The sequence below is a fragment of the Chiloscyllium plagiosum genome, unplaced genomic scaffold, assembly GCF_037043375.1.
Source record: "Chiloscyllium plagiosum isolate Xiang-an unplaced genomic scaffold, Cpla_swu_hap1 HiC_scaffold_1, whole genome shotgun sequence".
NCBI classification, from domain to species: Eukaryota; Metazoa; Chordata; class Chondrichthyes; order Orectolobiformes; family Hemiscylliidae; genus Chiloscyllium; species Chiloscyllium plagiosum.
The window spans coordinates 171,349,342-171,370,042 of NW_028270139.1; the positions used below are offsets into that span (position 1 = coordinate 171,349,342).

Genomic DNA, 20,701 nt, shown 5'->3' on the forward strand with positions numbered 1-20,701 from the left:
ACACAGACTCCACATCATCTGACCCTATGTCATTCAGTGCTATAGAATTCATCTTATTCTTAACTAACAAGGCAACCACGCCCCCTCTACCCATCTCCCTGTCTTTCGATGCATTGTAAATCCTTGGATGTTTAACTGCCGGTCCTGAACCCCCTGCAACCACATCTCTGTGACGCCTACCACATCATTATCATTCACGATGATTTGTGCCGTTAATTCATCTCCTTTGTTACGAATACTAAGAGCATTCAGGGAAAGTGCCTTAATGCTAATTTTCATATCCTCATGATTTCCAACATCTCTAGTAATATGTCCTAAGTTATCCTTCCTTTTTACTTCATTCCTAGTCTACCAGAGGGGCAGCCGGGAAGGAAAGCAGTGAGTATAAATACTAACCCTTCGACGCCAAAGGTCATTTTGAGTGCGAGCAGCAGCAGAGTGTAAAGGAACCCGGCAGGCTACAGCTAAGGTGAGACAGTTTGTTTTAAAATTACTTACCGGTAGTGGGCAGCGGTGTTTTTTTTTCTCTTCACAGAAAGAGCGGGAGCAGCAGGGGGAAGTGACGAAGACCAGAGGGGCAGCCGGGTAGGTTTTTTCCCTATAAAAGCGTGCAGGAGAAGAACCCGAGGCACTACAGAGGTAGTGCATCCGACCCTCCCTCCTCCTCTAACCTAATAATAAGACCCGTTGTGGTAAGGAGGTAAGTGCTCCATTTTGCTTGTTCTATTCTTTAGACCCAGTTTTTGTTTTAAAAAAAGGTTACTTTCAGAGGGATGGCAGTGAAGGCAGTGCAATGTTCCCCTTGGAACATGTTTGAGGTGAGGGATGCCATGGACGTCCCTGCTGATTACACTTGCAGGAAGTGCACCCATCTCCAGCTCCTCCAAGACCGTGTTAGGGAACTGGAGCTGGAGTTGGATGAACTTAGGATCATTCGGGAGGCAGAGGGGGTCATAGATCAGAGCTTTAGGGAAGTAGTAACTCCAAAGATTGCAGACAGATGGATGACAGTGAGGGGGACTGGGAGGAAGCAGCCAGTGCAGGGACCCCCTGCGGCCGTTCCCCTCAAGAACAAGTATACCATTTTGGATACTTGTCGGGGGGACGACTTACCAGGGTTAAGTAATGGGGCTCAGGCCTCTGGCACGGAGCCTGTCCCCGTTGCTCAGAAGGGAAGGGTGGAGAAGAGCAGAGCAATAGTAATTGGGGACTCGATAGTTCGGGGCACAGATAGGGGGTTTTGTGGGGCGAGAGAGACTCACGTTTGGAATGTTGCCTCCCAGGTGCAAGGGTACGTGATGTCTCTGATCGTGTTTTCCGAGTCCTTAAGGGGGAGGGGGAGTAGCCCGAAGTCGTGGTCCACATTGGCACCAATGACATAGGCAGGAGGAGGGCTGAGGATGTTAGGCAGGCTTTCAGGGAGCTAGGTTGGAAGCTCAGAGTTAGAACGAACAGAGTTGTTGTCTCTGGTTTGTTACCCGTGCCACGTGATAGAGAGTCGAGGAATAGGGAGAGAGAACAGTTAAATGCGTGGCTACAGGGATGGTGCAGGAGGGAGGGATTCCGGTATCTGGATAACTGGGGTTCTTTCTGGGGAAGGTGGGACCTCTATAAACAGGATGGTCTACACCTGAACCTGAGGGGCACCAGTATCATTGGCGGGAGGTTTGCTAGTGCTCTTGGGAGGGTTTAAACTAAGTCTGCAAGGGCATGGGAACCTAGACTGTAGCTTTAGGGTGCAGGACCTGGAGTGTAGGGTGGTTAGGAACATGGCATCAATCTCAAAGGAGGGTGCCTGTAAACAGGAAAGTGGCTTGAAGTGTGTATACTTCAATGCAAAAAGTATACGAAATAAGGTAGGTGAACTTGCAGCGTGGGTTGGTACCTGGGACTTCGATGTTGTGGCTATTACGGGTAGAACAGGGACAGGATTGGCTGTTGCAGGTTCCAGGGTTTAAATGTTTTAGTCGGGTCAGAGGTGGGGGTAAAAGAGGGGGAGGTGTGGCATTGCTTGTCAAAGATCGTTTTACAGCGGTGGAAAGGACGATGGATGAAGACTCGCCATCTGAGGTAGTTTGGGCTGAGGTTAGGAATAGGAAAGGTGAGCTCACCCTGTTAGGAGTTTTTTACAGGCATCCTAATAGTCCTGGAAACGTAGAATAAAGGATTGCGAGGATGATTCAAGAGAAGAGTGAAAGTAATAGGGTGGTTGTTATGGGGGACTTTAACTTTCCTGATATTGATTGGGAAAGCTATAGCTCTAGTTCGTTAGATGTGTCGGTGTTTGTCCAATGTGTGCAGGAGGGTTTCCTGACACAATATGTAGATAGGCCAACAAGAGGTGAGGCCATACTGGATTTGGTTCTGGGTAACGAACCAGGCCAGGTGTTAGAATTAGAGGTAGGTGAGCACTTTGGGGACAGTGACCACAATTCGGTGACTTTTACTCTAGTGATGTAGAGGGATAAGTGTGCACTGCAAGGCAAGAGTTATAGCTGGGGGCAGGGAAATTATGATGCTGTGAGTCATGACTTAGGATGCGTGGCTTGGAAAAGTAGGCTTCAAGGCAAGGGCGTAATTGATATGTGGAGCTTGTTCAAGGAGCAACTATTGAGTGTCCTTGATAAGTATGTACCTGTCAGGCAGGGAGGAAAGGGTCGTGTGAGGGAGCCGTGGTTTAATAAGGAATTGGAATCCCTTGTTAAATGGAAGAGGGCGGCCTATGTAAAGATGAGGCGTGAAGGTTCAATTGGGGTGATTGAGAGTTATAAGGTAGCCAGGAAGGACCTGAAGAGAGAGCTAAGAGCAGCAAGGAGGGGACATGAAAGGTCCTTAGTTGGTAGGATTAGGGAAAACCCTAAGGCTTTCTATAGGTATGTCAGGAATAAAAGAATGACTAGGGTAGGAATAGGTCCAGTCAAGGATAGTAGTGGGAAGTTGCGTGTGGAGGCTAAAGAGATTGGGGAGACACTGAATGAATACTTTTCTTCAGTATTCACTCAGGAACAGGACATTGTTGCCGATGTGAGTATTGAGTCACAATTTAGTAGAATGAATGGCTTTGAGGTATGTAGGGAAGAGGTGTTGGAAATTCTGGAAAAGGTGAAAATAGATAAGTCCCCTGGGCCTGATGGTATTTATCCTAGGATTCTCTGGGAAGCAAGGGAGGAGATTGCAGAGCCATTAGCCTTGATTTTTATGTCCTCATTGTCTACAGGAGTAGTGCCAGAAGACTGGAGGCTAGCAAATGTGGTTCCCTTGTTCAAGAAGGGGAGTAGGGATAACCCTAGTAACTATAGGCCGGTGAGTCTCACTTCTGTTGTGGGCAAAGTCTTCGAGAGAATTGTAAGGGATAGGATTTATGAACATCTGGATAGGAATAACGTGATCAAGGATAGTCAGCATGGTTTTGTGAAGGGTAGGTCGTGCCTCACAAACCTTATTGAATTCTTTGAGAAGGTGACTAAGGAGGTGGACGAGTGGAAAGCGGTAGATGTGGTGTATATGGATTTTAGTAAGGCGTTTGATAAGGTTCCCCATGGTAGACTACTGCAGAAAATACGGAGATATGGTATTGAGGGTGAGTTGGAGGTTTGGATTAGGAATTGGCTGGCTGTAAGAAGACAGAGGGTAGTAGTTGATGGTAAAGTTTCATCTTGGAATGCCGTTACTAGCGGTGTTCCGCAAGGATCTGTTTTGGGAACATTGCTGTTTGTCATTTTTATAAATGACCTGGAGGAAGGGCTAGAAGGTTGGGTGAGCAAGTTTGCGGATGATACGAAAGTCGGAGGAGTTGTGACAGTGATGAAGGATGTGGCATGTTACAGCGGGATATAGATAAGCTGCAGAACTGGGCAGAAAGGTGGCAAATGGAGTTCAATGTAGCTAACTGTGAGGTGATTCACTTTAGTAAGAGTAACAAAAAGATGGGGTACTGGGCTAATGGTCGGATACTTGGTAGTGTGGATGAGCAGAGGGATCTTGGTGTCCATGTACACAGATCTTTGAAAGTTGCCACCCAGGTAAATAGTGCGGTGAAGAAGGCATATGGCGTACTGGCTTTTATTGGTAGAGGAATTGAGTTCGGAGTCCTGAGATCATGTTGCAGTTGTAGAAGACTCTGGTGCGGCCGCATCTGGAGTATTGTGTGCAGTTTTGGTCGCCATACTATAGGAAGGATGTGGAGGCACTGGAACGGGTGCAGAGGAGGTTTACCAGGATGTTGCCTGGTATGGTAGAAAGATCGTATGAGGAAAGGCTGAGGCACTTGGGGTTGTTTTCATTGGAGAAAAGAAGGTTTAGGGGTGACTTGATAGAGGTGTACAAGATGATTAGGGGTTTAGATAGGGTTGACCGTGAGAACCTATTTCCACATTCGGAGTCAGCTATTACGAGGGGGCATAGCTTTAAATTAAGGGGTGGTAGGTATAGGACAGATGTTAGGGGTAGGTTCTTTACTCAGCGAGTCGTGAGTTCATGGAATGCCATGCCAGTAGCAGTGGTGGACTCTCCCTCTTTATGGGCATTTAAGCTCGCATTGGATAGGCATATGGAGGATAGTGGGCTAGTGTAGGTTAGGTGGGCTTGGATCGGCGCAACATCGAGGGCCAAAGGGCCTGTACTGCGCTGTATTCTTCTATGCTCTATGTTCTATACCTTGAACTTAAACCCTACACACATGCTAACCTGCTGCTTATTTTTCTACTTGCCTCCAAACTCCCTGTCGCTTTCCCTTACCCTTCCCCCTGACTCACAAGTTTAAAGCCCTAGTGACCACCCTATTTATCCTTTTTACCAGAACACTGGTTCCAGATTGGTTCAGGTGGAGACCGTCCCAACGGTACAGATCCCCCCTGTTCCAAAACTGATGCCAATGTCCCATGAAATGGAATCCCTCTTTCCCACACCAATCTCTTAGCCACGTGTTTACTTCCCTAATTTTCTTATCCCTATGCCCATTAGCATGTGGCTCGAGCAGTAATCCAGAGATTATGACCCTCGAGGACCTGTATTTCAATTTCTTTCCTCGTGCTCGATAATCCCCAAGCAGGTCCTCCTTCCTAGCCTTGCCTATGTTGTTAGTGCCAATGTGGACCACAACAACGGGATCTTCTCCCTCCCGCTCCAATATCCTTTCAAGCTGGTTGGAGATGTCCTGCACCCTGGCTGCGGGCAAGCAACACACCATGTGGGACTCCTGATCCAACTCACAAAGGATTCTATCTGATTCCCCTAATTATGGAATCCCCTATAACAACTACTTGTCTTTTTGCTCCCCCACACCCTTTGAATGGCCTTCTGCCACGGTGCCATGGTCAGCTGGCTCATCCTGTCCACATCCTTATCCATACACGGAGCAAAAATCTCATACCTGTTGGACAAGGTCAGGGGCTGAGGCTTCTCCACTCCTGAACTCAGAATCCCCCTACCTGCCTCACTTACAGTCACACCCTGTTGTCCCTGATCATTAACTGAATTTAAATTACTTAATCTACCGGGTGTGACTGCCTCCTGAAACAAAGCGTACAGGTAACTCTCCCCCATCCCAGATGTGCCGCAGTGTTTGAAGCTCAGCTTCCAGATCATCAATTCTGATCCGGAGTTCTTCCAGCAACCGATACTTGCTGCAGATGTGGTCACTGCCGCTCACAATGGGATCAGCCAGCTCCCACATCATACAGCTACAGCACATCACCTGCCCAGCCATTTCTACTTATTTCAATAATTTATACAAATTTATGAATTAAATAATTTCTACTACTTCTCTAAGTTCTTATTCAACTAACCAACTAACAATAAACTTTCAATCGATCACACGATACATGACAAATATAAATTGAAACGCCTTACCTGAGCAACACATGAGAGTATGTTTTTTTTGGTTAGAGGAGGAGAACGGGTGGGAGACACTACACGTGTAGTGTCTCGGGATTCAGCCGCTGCCCAAATATATACCCAGCAGCATCTGCTCCTCGCTGTGGCCTCCTCCTTCTGCTGCTCCTTTAAAAAGAGAGAGTGCTCCTCCCTCTCACCTCTCGACAAATGGAGGCCCCGACGCCTGAGGTCAGCTTTTTAAACGGTCTTATCACCTTCCCAGCAGTCCCCTGCTCCTCCCTCTTACCTCTCAACAAATGGAGGCCCCGACGCCTGAGGTAAGACTTTTAAAAAGTTTTACTCACACTCAGGTGGGTGGATGTGCAAGAAAATCTCTGCTGGATGTGAAACGATCCTTCTGGGGCCTTGAACGGATGTGTGCAGGGAGATGTGGACACAAGTTTTGAACCTCTTGCGACAGCAAGGGAAGGTGCCAGATGTGGAGGATTGGTTAGTGTTTGGATGGGGGAGCATGGCCGCAACAAGGGAATAGTCTCTGCAGAACACAGATTGGGGTGCGGAGGGAACTATAACTCTGGTGAGGAGGTCTGATTGTAGGTGGCAGAAATGGCAGAGGGTAATACATTGTATCTGGAGATTGGTGGGGTGGAAGGTTCTACCCAGAGGGGTTTGGAAGGGTGAAGTTCAAGGGTGGAGGTGCGGGAATTGAAGGAGATGCACTGGAGGATGTCATCGACCACGTGGGAGGGGAAATTGAAACAGGAGGCCATCTGGGATGTCCTGGAATATAATTGCTCCTCGTGGGAGAGGATTTGGGAGTAAGGGATAGTGTTTTTACAGGAGGGAAGATGGGAGGTAGCTGTGGGAGTTGGTGGGTTTGAAATAGATGTCCGTGTTAACTCAGTCATCGGAGAGGTCCAGGAAGGGGCAGGAGGTGTCCAGCTGAGTTAAGGTCAGGGTGGAAGGTATTAGTGAAGTTGATGAACTGTTCGACCTCCTCATGGGAGCACGAGGTAGCTCCAATTCAGTCATTGATGGAGTAGAGGAAAAGGTGGGGGATGGTGCCAGTGTAACTGCGGAACATGGACTGTTCCACGTACCCAACGAAGAGGGAGGCATAGCAGTGGATGCTCATGGCTATCCCTTTGGTCTGAAGGAAGTGGGAGAATTTAAAGGAGAAGTTATTGAGGGTGAAGACCAGTTCTGCCAATTGAATGTGTGTTGGTGGAGGGGTAGATTAGATTAGATTAGATTAGATTAGATTAGATTAGATTAGATTAGATTAGATTACTTACAGTGTGGAAACAGGCCCTTCGGCCCAACAAGTCCACACCGACCCGCCGAAGCGCAACCCACCCATACCCCTACATTTACCCCTTACCTAACTCTACAGGCAATTTAGCATGGCCAATTCACCTGACCCGCACATCCTTGTGACTGGGACGAAACCAGAGCACCCGGAGGAAACCCACGCAGACACGGGGAGAATGTGCAAGCTCCACACAGTCAGTCGCCTGAGTCGGGAATTGAACCCGGGTCTCTGGTGCTGTGAGGCAGCAGTGCTAACCACTGTGCCACCGTGCCGCCCACTGGTTAGGTGGTGGGAGAGGAAGAAACGGAGGGCCTGGAGGCCTTCGTCATGGCAGATAGACATATATAGGGACTGGATGTCCACGATGAAGATGAAGTATTAGGGGCCAAGGAAATGAAAGGCATGGAGAAGGTGGAGGGTGTGGGTGGTAATCCAAATGTATTTGGGGCATTCCTGAACCAAGGAGGACAGGATGATGTCGATATGAGGAGCTAAGTTCAGTGAGGCAGGGGCAGGTGGAGAGAGTAGGTCGACTGCGGCAGGCAGATTTGTGGATTTTGGGTAAGAGGTACAACTGAGTTACGGGGTTGTGGAACTATGAGATTGGTGGCTGTGGATAAGAGATCCCCTGAGGTGGTGAAATTTTGGATGGTCTGGACAATGATGGTTTGGTGATGGGAGGTGAGGTCGTGGTCGAGGAGGCGATAAGGCTAGGTGTCTGCGAGTAGGCACCTGGCTTCGGTGATATCAAGGTTAATGTGCCAAATGACTACTCTCGGCCCTTTCTTTCCCACCCACCCATCCCCACTTCCACCCTTGTCCAATGGTTTAATGGTGAGGTTGGGGTTTGAGCAGAGGGAATGGAGGGCTGCATTTTGCAAGGGTGAGAGGTTGGAGTGCGAGTCATAGGGTCATACAACATGGAAACATACACTTCGATCCAAATATTCATGCCAACCATGAAACTAAATCTCTTCCCACATTTGGCCCTTATCCCTCCAAAGCTTTCCTATTCATGCTCTTACCCAAATATATTTTCAACATTGTAACTGTACCTGCATCCACAATGATCCTCTGGCACTTCATTCCACACACTAACCACACTGTGTAATAAGTTGCCCCTCATGTCCTTTTTAAATATTTCACCTCTCATCTGCAAAATACACCCCGCCAGTTTTGGGTCTCCCACCCAAGGGGAAAAAACCTTTGCTGGTCGCCTTGTCTTTTCCCCTCATGATTTTTTTAAATCTCTGCGAGGTCACTCCTCAATCTCCTATGGACCCCAGTGAAAAAATATCCAGCCTATTTTTGAGAACTCAAACTCTCCATTCTCGACGACATCCTGGTAAATCTTTTTTGAACTCGCTTCAATTTAATAATACTCATCTATATCATTTATGAATATAATAAACAATAAGTGACCCAGCACTGATCTCTGTAGTACACCACTGCACACTGGACTCCAGTCACACAAACAGCTTTCTACCACCTCTCTCTGTTTCCTGTCACTGAGCGAATTTTGGAGCCAACTTGCCAAGTTATCTTGCATCCCATGAGCGAAATATTTATCATCAGTCTCCCACTTGGGAACCTGTCAAAGGCCTTAATGAAATCCATATAAACTACATCAAGTATCCGACCTTTTTCGACATGTTGGTCACTTCCTCAAAGTTCAATCAGATTTGCTTCCTCTGATAAAATCAACTAGGAGAAAGTGAGGACTGCAGATGCTGGGGATCAGAGCTTAAAAATGTGTTGCTGGAAAAGGAGATGGAGAATCGACGTTTCGGGCATAAGTCCTTCTTCAGGAATGAGGAGGGTGTGCCAAGCTGGCTAAGATAAAAGGTAGGGAGGAGGGACTAGGGGGAGGAGTGTTGGGAATGCGATAGGTGGAAGGAGGTTAAGTTAAGGGTGATAGGCCAGAGAGGGAGTGGGGGCGGAGAGGCCGGGAAGAAGATTGCAGGTCAAGAAGGCGGTGCTGAGTCTGAGGGTTGGGACTGAGAAAAGGTGGGGGGAGGGGATGAGATGAACAGTTTTTTTCTTCAAGTGTTATATTATGTTTAAAGCAAAAGCTTATTAAAACTAAATCAACACGTTCCAGTTCGGATTTCAGATTCAATTTGGAACCTATTCTACATTTGCACAAAGCTTCTCATGCACAGAATAAACATTGTATTGTAAACCCCACTGCGAAGCCTGATGACCAGACTCCTCAGTCTTCTCCTTACCACAGGTCTGCCACAGTCACAATCCTCGCCTTTCTCCAAGAAAAGGTTGCCACACTCTTGGCCTGCAACCAGCTGGTCAAGGTTTGGTAAGTTGTACAGACACATCCCAAGACCACGGCCAATGCTGTTCACCAGGTCCTGTCGGCTGCAACTGCTGAAGGCTGTTGGCATAACTAAACTGAAGATAAAAATGCACAAGAGTGTCAAAGGGGCACGAAGAAAACACAAAAGCCAGAGAAGACAGAATTGCAGGATTGCAGATGGAGAAGTGGAACCAGATAACTCTATTTTAAATATTCATCATGGAATGTGGGCTTTGGCTTACTTGGCTGCATTTGTTCCCATCTATAACTGCCCAGTGCACAGTGAAGAGTCAACCACATTTCTGGAGATATGGAGTCACATGTCAGACAGTACAGGTAAGGACAGCAATTTCCTTACCTAAAGGATATTCGTGAATCAGATAGGGCTTCCAACAATTGATGATTTCATGGTCACTATTAGACGAACATTTTATTTTGAGATTACTATTGAATCCAAATGTCATTATCTCCCACAGTGATGTCCCTAGAATATTAACTGGGGTTCTGGATTGCAGGTCTAGTGACGTTATCAAAATGCCATTGCCTCCCCCTCATTACTTGTGGAAGTTATATGAGCAATAGATCAAGGGGAACAGGTGTCCTTAGTGTTTCAGAAGTTCCACATCAAAGGCTATTGTGGAAAAGAAAGGCTCATGATGTAAAGAGTAGAATATTGCCACAGATAAAAGATTAGTTGTTTGTAGTCATAAATAGGCCAAGAAGATGTAATTAATGGATCGTTACAAGGATCAATGTTGGCTCCTAACTATTTTTGTCTTTATAAATGATTTGACACCTGTGGAGGAGAGCAAGATGGATCATCTACTCATCACTTCTTGCTGAAGTTTGTTGCAAATGTTTCAGCCTTGTCTTTTCAGTTATGTGCTGAACTCCATAAGTTATGGGATTGTTTCACCCTCTTTATACCATGCTAGAGATGGTGTTGTGAGAAGCTGGTTTGAATGCCAAGAAGCAGAGAAGTTAGGAGCAAGAGTAAATCATTCGACCCCTCAAGCCTGCAACACCATTCAATGTGATCATGGCTGATCATCGAGCTCAATACTGTAATTCTGCTCTCCCCCATATCCTTTGATCCCTTTAGCTACAAAAGCCATATCGACCTCCTTCTTGAAAACACACAATATTTTGACTTCAAACTGTTCCTGTGGCAGTGAATTCCGCAGGCTCACCACTCTCTAGGTGAAGAAATTTCTCTTCATCTCAGTCCTAAAAGGTTTACCCCATATACTTAAACTATGATTCCTGGTTCTGGACTCACCCATCATGGAGAACATCCTTTCTGCATCTAGCCTGTGTAATCCTATGAGAATTTTGACAGCATCAATTGAGATTCCCCCCCACCCCATTCTTCTAAATTCCAGTGAATAGAATCCGAATCAATTCAGCCTGTCCTCATACGCCAGTCCTGTCATCCCAGAAATCAAACTGGTAGATGTTCGCTGCAGTCCCTCTATAGTAAGAACATCCTTCTTCAGGCAAGGAGACTAAAACTGCACACAATATTTCAGGAGTAGCCTCCCCAGTTCCCTTGCATAATTGCAGAAAGACATTCTTGTTCCTGTTCTCAAATCCTCTCGCTAAGGCTGTTGAAATCATTTTGCAATATTTCTGCATCCTTGTCACAGCTCACCATTCCAACCAGCTTTGTGTTGTCTGCACGTTTTGAGATTATGCATTAATATATATCATGAATAGTTGTGGCCTGAATACTGATACCTGCAGTTTCCCATGAATCACTGCCTACCATTCAGAGAAAGGCCCATTTGTTCCGACTGCTTGTTTCACATCTTCTTACCAACGTTTGTATCCATCTCAGTACACTGCCTAAATTCCATACAGTTTAATTTTCCACAATATCCACAATTCATAGTGGTTGGAGAAAAAAGAGAAATAGAAAGGATTTGATTTACCTGGGAGCTTGGCAGCAGGAGTGTAATGCGATGACCATTTAGGGGCCAAATTTCAAACAGAATGACAAAAGATTTACTCCTTGGATCATTAACTGAAGCATGAGCAAGTATGTGAAGAGAGACTGGATCAGTTATATTCACTGGAGTTTAAAAGTACCTCAAAAGCATAAAATTGGATTAGGAGAAAGTGAGCATTGCAGATGCTGGAGATCAGAGTCAAAGAGTATGTTGCTGGAAAAACACAGCCAGTCAGACAGCATCCACGGAGCAGGAGAATCGATGTTATGAGCATAAGCTCTTCATCAGGAATGAATCATGAAGATTCCTGATGGAGAGCTTATGCTCGAAACATTGATTCTCCTGCTCCTCGGATGCTGCCGGGCTGGCTGTGCTTTTCCAGCAACACACTGAGTTAGATGATCAGCCATGATAAGATTGAATGGCGGATACCCACATCCCATGGATGAATACAAAGAAACAGAAAATGTAATGTCCTTCCTTTTAATTTTCATATACATTCATGGGATGTGAGTATTGCTGGCTGGCCAGCATTTAACGCTTGTCCCTCGTTGCAGTTGGGAAGGTGTTGGCAAGCTGCCTCTTGAACCGCTGCAATCTGTGTGTTTTAGTTTGACCCACAATGCCTTGAGGGAAGGAATTCCAGGATTTTGACCCAGTGACATGAAGAAATCCACTTGTCGTGGATATCCTTTGGATTGAGATAAAGGCTTAGATTTCCTCTTATTTGATATTATGACAGTTGTGTCTCTTTTCCCAGTCTTACTGAAAGATCACCCAAATGAAATGTTAACTATTGTTCTCTTATAGGTTTAAGGTGAGACGGGAAAGATTTAAAAAGGACCTGAGATTTGACTTTTTTATGTCGAGGATGGTGCATGTTAGGAACAAGCTGCCAGAAGAAGTGGTGGAAGTTGGTACAATTACAACAATTAAAAGCCATCTAGATGGGTACATGAATAGGAACGTTCAGATGGATATGGATCAAATACTGGCAAATTGGGTGAAGTCAGATTGGGATGTCTGGTCGGTGCAGACATGTTGAACCGAAGGGTCTGTTCCCGTGCTGTATGAGTCTATCACTCTCCACAGGATGTTGTCAAACCTGCATATTTCAAGCATTTTATTTTCATCCTTCCAACATTTGACCGTCCTCAGAGTACAAGCTTGTAGGTGGCGGGTTTCCGATATACCTGCGAGGGGCAGCTCAGTAGCTCTATGGTTAGCACTGCTGCCTCACTGCGTCAGTGACCCAGATTCGATTCCAGCCTCGGGCAACTGTCTGTGTGGAGTTTGCACATTGTCCCTGTGTCTGCGTGGGTTTTCTCCGGATGCTCTGGTTTCCTCCCACAATTCAGAGATGTGCAGGTTAGGGTAAATTGACCATGCCAAATTGCCCAAAGTGTTCAGGGATACGTAAGTTAGGGGTATTAGTCAGGAGTAAATATAGGGGAATAGGTTTGGGTGAGATACTCTTCAGAGGGTCAGTGTGGACTTGTTGGGCCTAAGGGCCTGTTTCCATACCGTGGGGATTCTAATTTTTAAAAATCTAATAATGTAATTCCTTGTCCTTCGAGATGGTAGTGATCATAAGTTTGGAAGGTGCTGTCTGAGGATCTTCCATGAATTCCTGCAGTATATCTGGTACACACTGTTGTTACTGAGCCTCAATAGTGGAGGGAGTGTATGTTTGTGGAGGGAGTGCCAATTCAGTGGCTGCTTTCTCCTGAATGATATCAAGCTTTTTGAGTGTTCTTGGAGCTGTATCCAGGCAGACAGGGTGTATTGCATCACTGTCCTGATGGACAGACTTTGGGAACAAGATTAGAGTGGTGCTGGAAAAGCACAGCTAGGCAGGTAGCATCTGAGGAGCAGGAAAATCGCTGTTTCAGGCAAAAGCTCTTCATCAGGAATGAGTCAAGAGGTGATCTACCCACTGCTGGTTATCTACCCTCTGGCCAGCTTTGTAGCCATTGTATTCATTTTGCTATTCCAGTCGAGTTTCTGGTCAATGATAATACCAAAGATGTTGATAGTAGTCTTTCACTGATTGCAATGCCATTGAATATCAAGATGCGATGGGTAGATGCTCTCTGGGTGGACATGATCATTGCCCGGCATTTGGGTGGCTCACATGTTACTTGCCGTTTTACAGCCCAAGCCTCAATATTGTCCCAGGAGGACAACATGCAGTGTTCAAGACTCTTTCAGGATTTCACTGATGACAGAGATCAGTAAAAGACTTTGGGTTTTCTTCAGTATTATCTGCTTATTTACATCCTAATATATTTTCTGTCCTTCTAACCTCCTCTCAGTTCTCACTCCTAAATATTATAATCAGAATGATATTGCCCAACGGCTTTTCACAATTTTTGAATATATTCCTCACCCAAGTCCTGCTTCCATGATGCAGTAGCCAGCGAACCTGTCTGCGCATTTACATTTCCGAGCAGAATCATCATGTCTCATCTGAAAATTGTGTCCCATTTCATGCGCAAGGATCACAGAAGCGACCAAATGGCTGGGCCGGTTGTCCTGAGAGGAAAGAGGAAAAATGAAGTCTGTAGAGATTTTATTAGCTTCAAGGAAAAGGTTCATATAATTGCCAAAAACATGATTGGCTTGAAGATTGAGAACTGGGATAGTGTTGGCTCACAATGGATAGAAACGCCCAATAACGTATACTTCCCGGAGTTTGCCTGATGCAGAGAGCAAATATGCCCACATAGAAATGGAAGGTTTTACAGTTATCTTTGGTGTAAGAAAGTTCCATAAATATCTTTATGAATGTAATAGTAATAGTAACGGACCACCAACCGATGCTAGGATTACTGGAAGGCCAAGGCCTCGCCACACATACAACTTCAGGTCAAATTCAATGGTGAGCTCTCATTCTAATTGGGTCCAAATACAAGGTGAAACACAATCGAGGAGGCCCAGTAGAAAATGCAGATGCCTTAGCTCACCTCTGACTGGGTGATTCACCAGAAAGAGTCCATTCTGATTTTAAGATTTCTGGCCACCCTTCCAGCCACCACAGACAATATCAGACTGTGGGCACAAAAAGATCCCATCTGGCAAAACCCAACCATATTAATCGATTTATTGTGGTCACATGTACTGAGATACATTGTACAGTATTGCTTTGCAGGCTATTCAGGCAGATCTACCATACAAAGTCTATCAGGGTGGCAGAACACTGTGCAGAATGCAATGTTACAACCACAGAGAAGGTGCAGAGAGAGATCAGAATTAACATTGGAGAGGTCTGTTCAAAAGACAGATACAAACAGGGAAGAACCTGTTCTTAAATCTGTTCATATGTGTATTCAAACTTTTATTTTTTCTTCCCAGCAGAAGAGGGTAGAAGCAAGTGTTACCAGGGTCGGAGGGATCTTTGATTATGTTGGTTGCTTTCCCTATGCTGCAGGAAATATAGATAGAGGGTCACAAAGACCCTCTCTCACACACAAGTTCTCCCCCTCATACGCATACACATACACTCACAAACGCAACCTCTCACAGATTTATACCCCTTTACACTCACACACATACACATACATATACTCACCCTCTCTCACAGACACTCATGCCCCCCGGACACACACACCCATGTGTACACCTGCACATATAAGTTTGTGAGGTGAATTTGTACTTGCAGAGTTACATTTTATTTTGCTCAAAAACTGTATGAATCCACGTAAGATTCTGTAAATCCCTTTTTTCATTAGAATCAGTCTGAACACTGGGGCACAGACAGCCACACACAGGGCATCTCACACCTTCAATGCATTATCTGGGCCAACATGGCACCAATTGTCAAAGTTCACTTGAGAATGTAACTTTAAGCAAGTTCTGAAATTTACAATTGAAAGAACTGAAATCAACATGCCCATTCTAAAAGATGAGAGACTGACCAAACAATCCAGGTCTTTTTCAATACATCATTTCAGTTACCTCACACTGTAAACTTTTGCTATAAATTCTGTGTCCTACGATCTTATACTCCACAACCACCTGATGAAGGAGCAACACTCTGAAAGCTAGTGCTTCCAATTAAACCTGTTGGACTATAACCTGGTATTGTGAGATTTTTAACTTTGTACACCCAGTTCTATATCAGCATCTCCAAATCAGTTTTAACATAGCTTTGGGAAAAAATAGGACAGGTCCAAGGGTTAAGGTGCTAAACTGGAACGTGGCCAATTTTGGGGCCATTGAGCAAGAACTAGCAAAGGTTGAGTGGTTGAGTCTGTTTGAAGAAAAGAGAATAATTGGAAAATGGGAGGCTTTTAAAAGTGTTATATCAAGATCCAGGGACAGTACGTCCCTGTTAGAGTGAAGGAAAAAGCTAGCAGGTTTAGGGACTAGTAACTGAACTTCAGGATGAACATTTCCCATCAACTCTATGTCTTCTTTCAGCTAGCCAATTTCTGATGCAAACTGCTAAATCACCTTCAATCCCATGAATCCATATTTTCTGAAATAGCCTACCATGGGGAACCTTATCAAATGCCTTACTGAAATCCATATACACCACATCAACCACTTTACCCTCATGCACCTGTTTGGTCACGATCTCATAGAACTCAATAAGCTTTACAGATTCTAGGTAACATCATCAGTGTGCCTTCAGTGATCTGACCCATCGTTTCAGCCTGTTCCTGCCCAACGAACTCACCTCCACCTACCTTGATACTGTTCTATCCCCCGATCCAGGAACTCCCCACATACGTTCGAGACATCACCCACGCCCCTCCACCAAGACTTCTGTTTCCCCAGCCCCCAAAGCCTCATCTTCACCATGAACATCCAATCCCTCTACACCTCCATTCGCCATGACTAAGGCCTCCTAGCTTTCCGTTTCTTCCTCTCCTGACGTTCCCAACAGTACCCTTCCACTGACACACTCATTAATTTGGCTGAACTGGTCCTCACCCTTCACAATTTCTCCTTCGAATCCTCCCACTTCCTCCAGACCAAAGGGGTAGCCATGGGCACCCGTATGGGCCCCAGCTATGCCTATCTCTTTGTTGGCTACATAGAACAGTCCATCTTAAGTAGTTATACCAGCACCACTCCCCACGTCTTCCTCCGCTACATTGACGACTGCTACAATCACCTCATGCTCCCGCGAGGAGGTTGATCAGTTCATCAACTTCACTAACACATTCCACCCTGACCTTAAATTCACCTGGACCATCTCTGATACCTCCCCTTCCTGGGTCTCTCCATCTCCATCAATGATGACTGACTCAACACACTTTTTTACAAACCCACCGACTCCCACAGCTACCTGGATTACACCCCCTCCCCGCTTCCTGCAAAAATGCCATCCTGTGTTCCCAATTCCTCCGCCTCTGCCATATCTGCTCCCAGGAGGAACAGTTCCACCACAGAATACACCTTCTTTAAAGACCGCAATTTCCCCTCCCACGTGGTTGATGATGCCCTCCAGTGCATCTCATCCACTTCCTGCACCTTCGCCCCCACCCCTCTATCTGCAACAAGGACAGAACCCCCTTTTGTCCTCACCTTCCACCCCACTAAGCTCCGTATATCACATCATCCTCCACCATTTCTGCCACTTACAAACGGACCCCACCACCACAGATATATTTCCCTCCCTACCCCTATCCGCTTTCCATAAATACCGTTTCCTCTGCGACTCCCTCAGCAGGTCCTCGCCGCCCCCCCCCCCCCCTCAACAAGCCACCCTCCCGTCCTGGCACCTTCCCCTGTCACCACAGGAATTGCAAAAACTGCACCCACACCTCCCCCCCTCACCACCATCAAAGACCACAAAAGAGCCTTCCACATCCATCAAAGTTTCACCTGCACTTCCTTGCTCCCGATATGGTCTCTTCTGCATTGGGGAAACTGGACTCCTACTCACAGAGCGCTTCAGACAGCCTCTCCGGGACACCCGCACCAACCAACCCCACTACCCCGTGGCCGAACACTTCAACTCCCCCTCCCACTCAGCCAAGGACATGCAGGTCCTAGGTCTCCTCCATCCCCACTCCCTTACCACCCAACGCCTGGAGGAAGAACGCCTCATCTTCTGCCTCGGGACCCTCCAACCCCATGGCATCAATGTGGATTTCACTAGTTTCCTCAGTCCCCTTCCGCAGTTCCAATCTTCCAGCTCAGCACCGCCCTCATGACCTGTCCCACCTGTCCATCTTCCTTCCCACCAATCCGCTCCACCCTCCCGTCCGACCTATCACATTTACCCCATCTCCATCCACCTATTGCACTTTCAGTTACCTTCCCCCCCAGCCCCGCCCCACTCCCATTTATCTTTCCACCCCTGAGGTTCCCAGCCTCATTTCTGATGAAGGGCTCCGGCCCGAAACATCGATTCTCCTGCTCCTCGAATGCTGCCTGACCTGCTGTGCTTTTCCAGCACCACACTCTCAACTCACCAACCTTAAGTGCATTTAGATAGTCGTTAGTTAGACATATGGATGAAAATAGAATAGTGTAGGATAGATAGGCTTCAAATTGGTTCCACAGGTCAGTGCAACATCGAGGGCCGAAGGGCCTGTACTGCGTTGTAATGTTCTATGTTCTATGTGCAGATTAGGTGAATTGGCCAGGTTAAATTGTCCATAGTGTTTACAGATGTGTAGGTTAGGTGCTTAATGTAGCGGTGTGGGTCTGGGTGGGTTACTGTTCAGAGGGTCGGTGTGGACCTTTAGGGCCAAAGGGCTTGTTTCCACACTGTAGGGATTCTATGATTACCCAGTGATGTACGGGCAGAAGACTGAAAAAAAGCAAAGGCGAGATCCAGTTGCTCATAGTAGACAAAGGCTAGTTGCATGTACAGTGATAGCAATTGCTCTGTTAATTGATGTTGATTCACGTTTATTTTAAGCTTTGTTGAAGTAAAAGTTCTGGTCAATCTTAGATGAGAGCAGGGTGTTACAATCCACAGTGAGTAAGAAAATAGAAGAGTGAGAGAATACTCACTGAGTTTACTCCTCCAGAAAGTCTTGTTGAACACATAGTACCTAAAGGTGCCAAACCTGCGACACCTTCGTCAAAACGGCCCCCTCTGTAAAAGAGAAATCACCATTAACAGAACACTGTCCTAGACTCAAGAAATACTGATAGAGCATTCATCTTTTGTAAAGGCCAAGGAGTTCCTGCAGTTTTTGCGTGTAAGTCATGACTTGTGCTCCAGAAATATTTGTGCCCCTATCCAAGCACATCCAGAAGCTGGTACACTGGCATCCCCCCAAGAAGGGGATTCTCAGAGACAGATATGCCCAACTATGGCTAACCAAGGACATTAAGTTGAAAGAAAAAATATAGAAGGAGGACAGCATGGTAGCTCAGTGGTTAACACTGCTGCCTCACTGCACCAGGGTCTTGGGTTCGATTCCTCCCTCGGGCAACTGTCTGTGTGGAGGTGGCACTTTCTCTCCATGTATGTCTGGGTTCCCACTGGGTGCTCTGGTTTCCTCCCACAAAGATGTGCTAGTTAGATTAATTGGCAACATGAAATTGCCCATAGTATTCAGGGACGTGTAGGTTAGATGGATTAGCCATGGGAAATGCAGGGTTGTAGGGATAGGATGGTGGGTGGTCTAGGGTGGCATGTTCTTCAGAGGGACAGCATGGACTTGTTGGACGAAAAGGGCTTGTTTCCGTCCTGTAGGGATTTTCAACAAATGGCCAAAATCAATGACAATCCCGAAGTCTTGGATAAATTCAGAATCTACAAAGAAGAATGAAAATAATTATAAAGATGTAGAAAATAAACGATGAGGGCAAGCTAGCAAGGATTTAAAAATTGTGAATTAGAGCTTTTTAAATATATAAGAAGGAAGAAGAGGTTACAATGAACCTCAGCCCCTGAGAAAATGAATCAAGAGAGACAGCTTTGGAGAAGAAGGAAATAACAGAGGAGTTGAACAGATATTTTGCAACGACTTTACAGTGGAATATACTTTGAACAACGTTGATTTGATTAATTTCTTGTGTCATGTATTTATTACAGTGAAAATTGTTGTTTAATGACATCACTGTGCAGCGACCTCTTAAAACCCAGAAAGTAAACCAAAACACAGATAATAAACCAAAATAAACAATGAAGTTCATCTTATAATCTTGCCAAAGTGAGGTGGTCTTTGGTACAGCTCTTGTTTCTAGCTCAGCTCCTCTACCCTGGTCCTTGAGTCCATACTGTGAAGCTGACCACACTGCAGCAACCATGTTTCACCACACTGCAGCCACTGTAACAAAGAGTCACCACTCTCTGGGGCCATCTCACTTCCACCAGTGCCACCATGATTTCACGCTGGGTTGACCTTGATGCTGCAGCTGCTGCTGATGCTGCAGGACCCTGCACTGGGACCAAAATCATTGCTTCTGCCATCAGGCACCCAGGTCTAGCAGCAAGTTGGAACTTTGACTCAGTCTGCAAGTTTGGACCATTGGATTAAGGACTGAAGAATACAGGGGAGGGATGAAGTAACATCACCATCACTGGAGAAGTAGTATTAGATTAACTAATGAGGCGATAGGCAAAAAGGTCCCCCTGGTCCTGCTGGCTTGAATCCTAGGATCATAAAAGAGCAGATACAGAGATAATGGATGCATTGGTTGAAATTTTCCATAGATCCTTGAGTTTGGAGAAGTAACAGAGGCTGGAAAACTGCCATTGTGACACTGCTATTCGAAAAGTAAAGGAGGCAACAAGCAGAAAATTGCAGACTGGTTAACCTTTCATCTATTACTGGAAAAGTATTGGAATCAATTATTAAGGAAATCATAGCAGAACATTTGGAAAATCATCATCTAATCAAGGAGAGTCAGCATGGGTTCCTGAAAAAGAAATCGTGTCTGACTAATTTAATAGAGAAATTTGAGGACGCTTCAACCGCAATGGATGAAGGGAACCAGTAACTCAGCCAGTTACAACCTCATCATTTATTCCATTCAGTAAAGTGATGGAAGGGGTCATCGACAGTGCTATCAAGCAGCACCTGCTCAGCAATAACCTGCTCAGTGACGTCCAGTTTGTGAATCTCCAGGGCCACTCAGTTCCAGACTCATTCCAGCCTTGATTCAAACATGGCCAAAAGAGCTGAATTGCAGAGTAGAGGTGAATGACAACTGTTGACATCAAGGCTGCATTTGACTGTGTGTGACACCAAGGAGCTCAAGGGGAAAGTGAGGACTGCAGATGCTGGAGATCAGAGTCGAAAAGTGTGGTGCTGGCAAAGCACAGCAGGTCAGGCAGCATCCGAGGAGCAGGACAATCGACGTTTTGGGCGTAAGTCC

General features: G+C 45.9%; 1 protein-coding gene across 1 annotated transcript in view; it reads right to left on the reverse strand.

The window, feature by feature from the left end:
• The window catches only part of LOC122544470 (disintegrin and metalloproteinase domain-containing protein 12-like), a 255,817-nt gene that overhangs the window by 107,757 nt on the left and 127,359 nt on the right, over positions 1-20,701 (reverse strand). The window contains exons 10-12 of the mRNA XM_087992302.1: positions 18,383-18,467; positions 13,797-13,942; positions 9,376-9,553 (exon numbers count right to left, since the gene is read on the reverse strand). Of these exons, the coding sequence (XP_087848428.1) occupies positions 9,376-9,553; positions 13,797-13,942; positions 18,383-18,467 (409 nt within the window). The remainder of the gene's footprint in view (positions 1-9,375; positions 9,554-13,796; positions 13,943-18,382; positions 18,468-20,701) is intronic.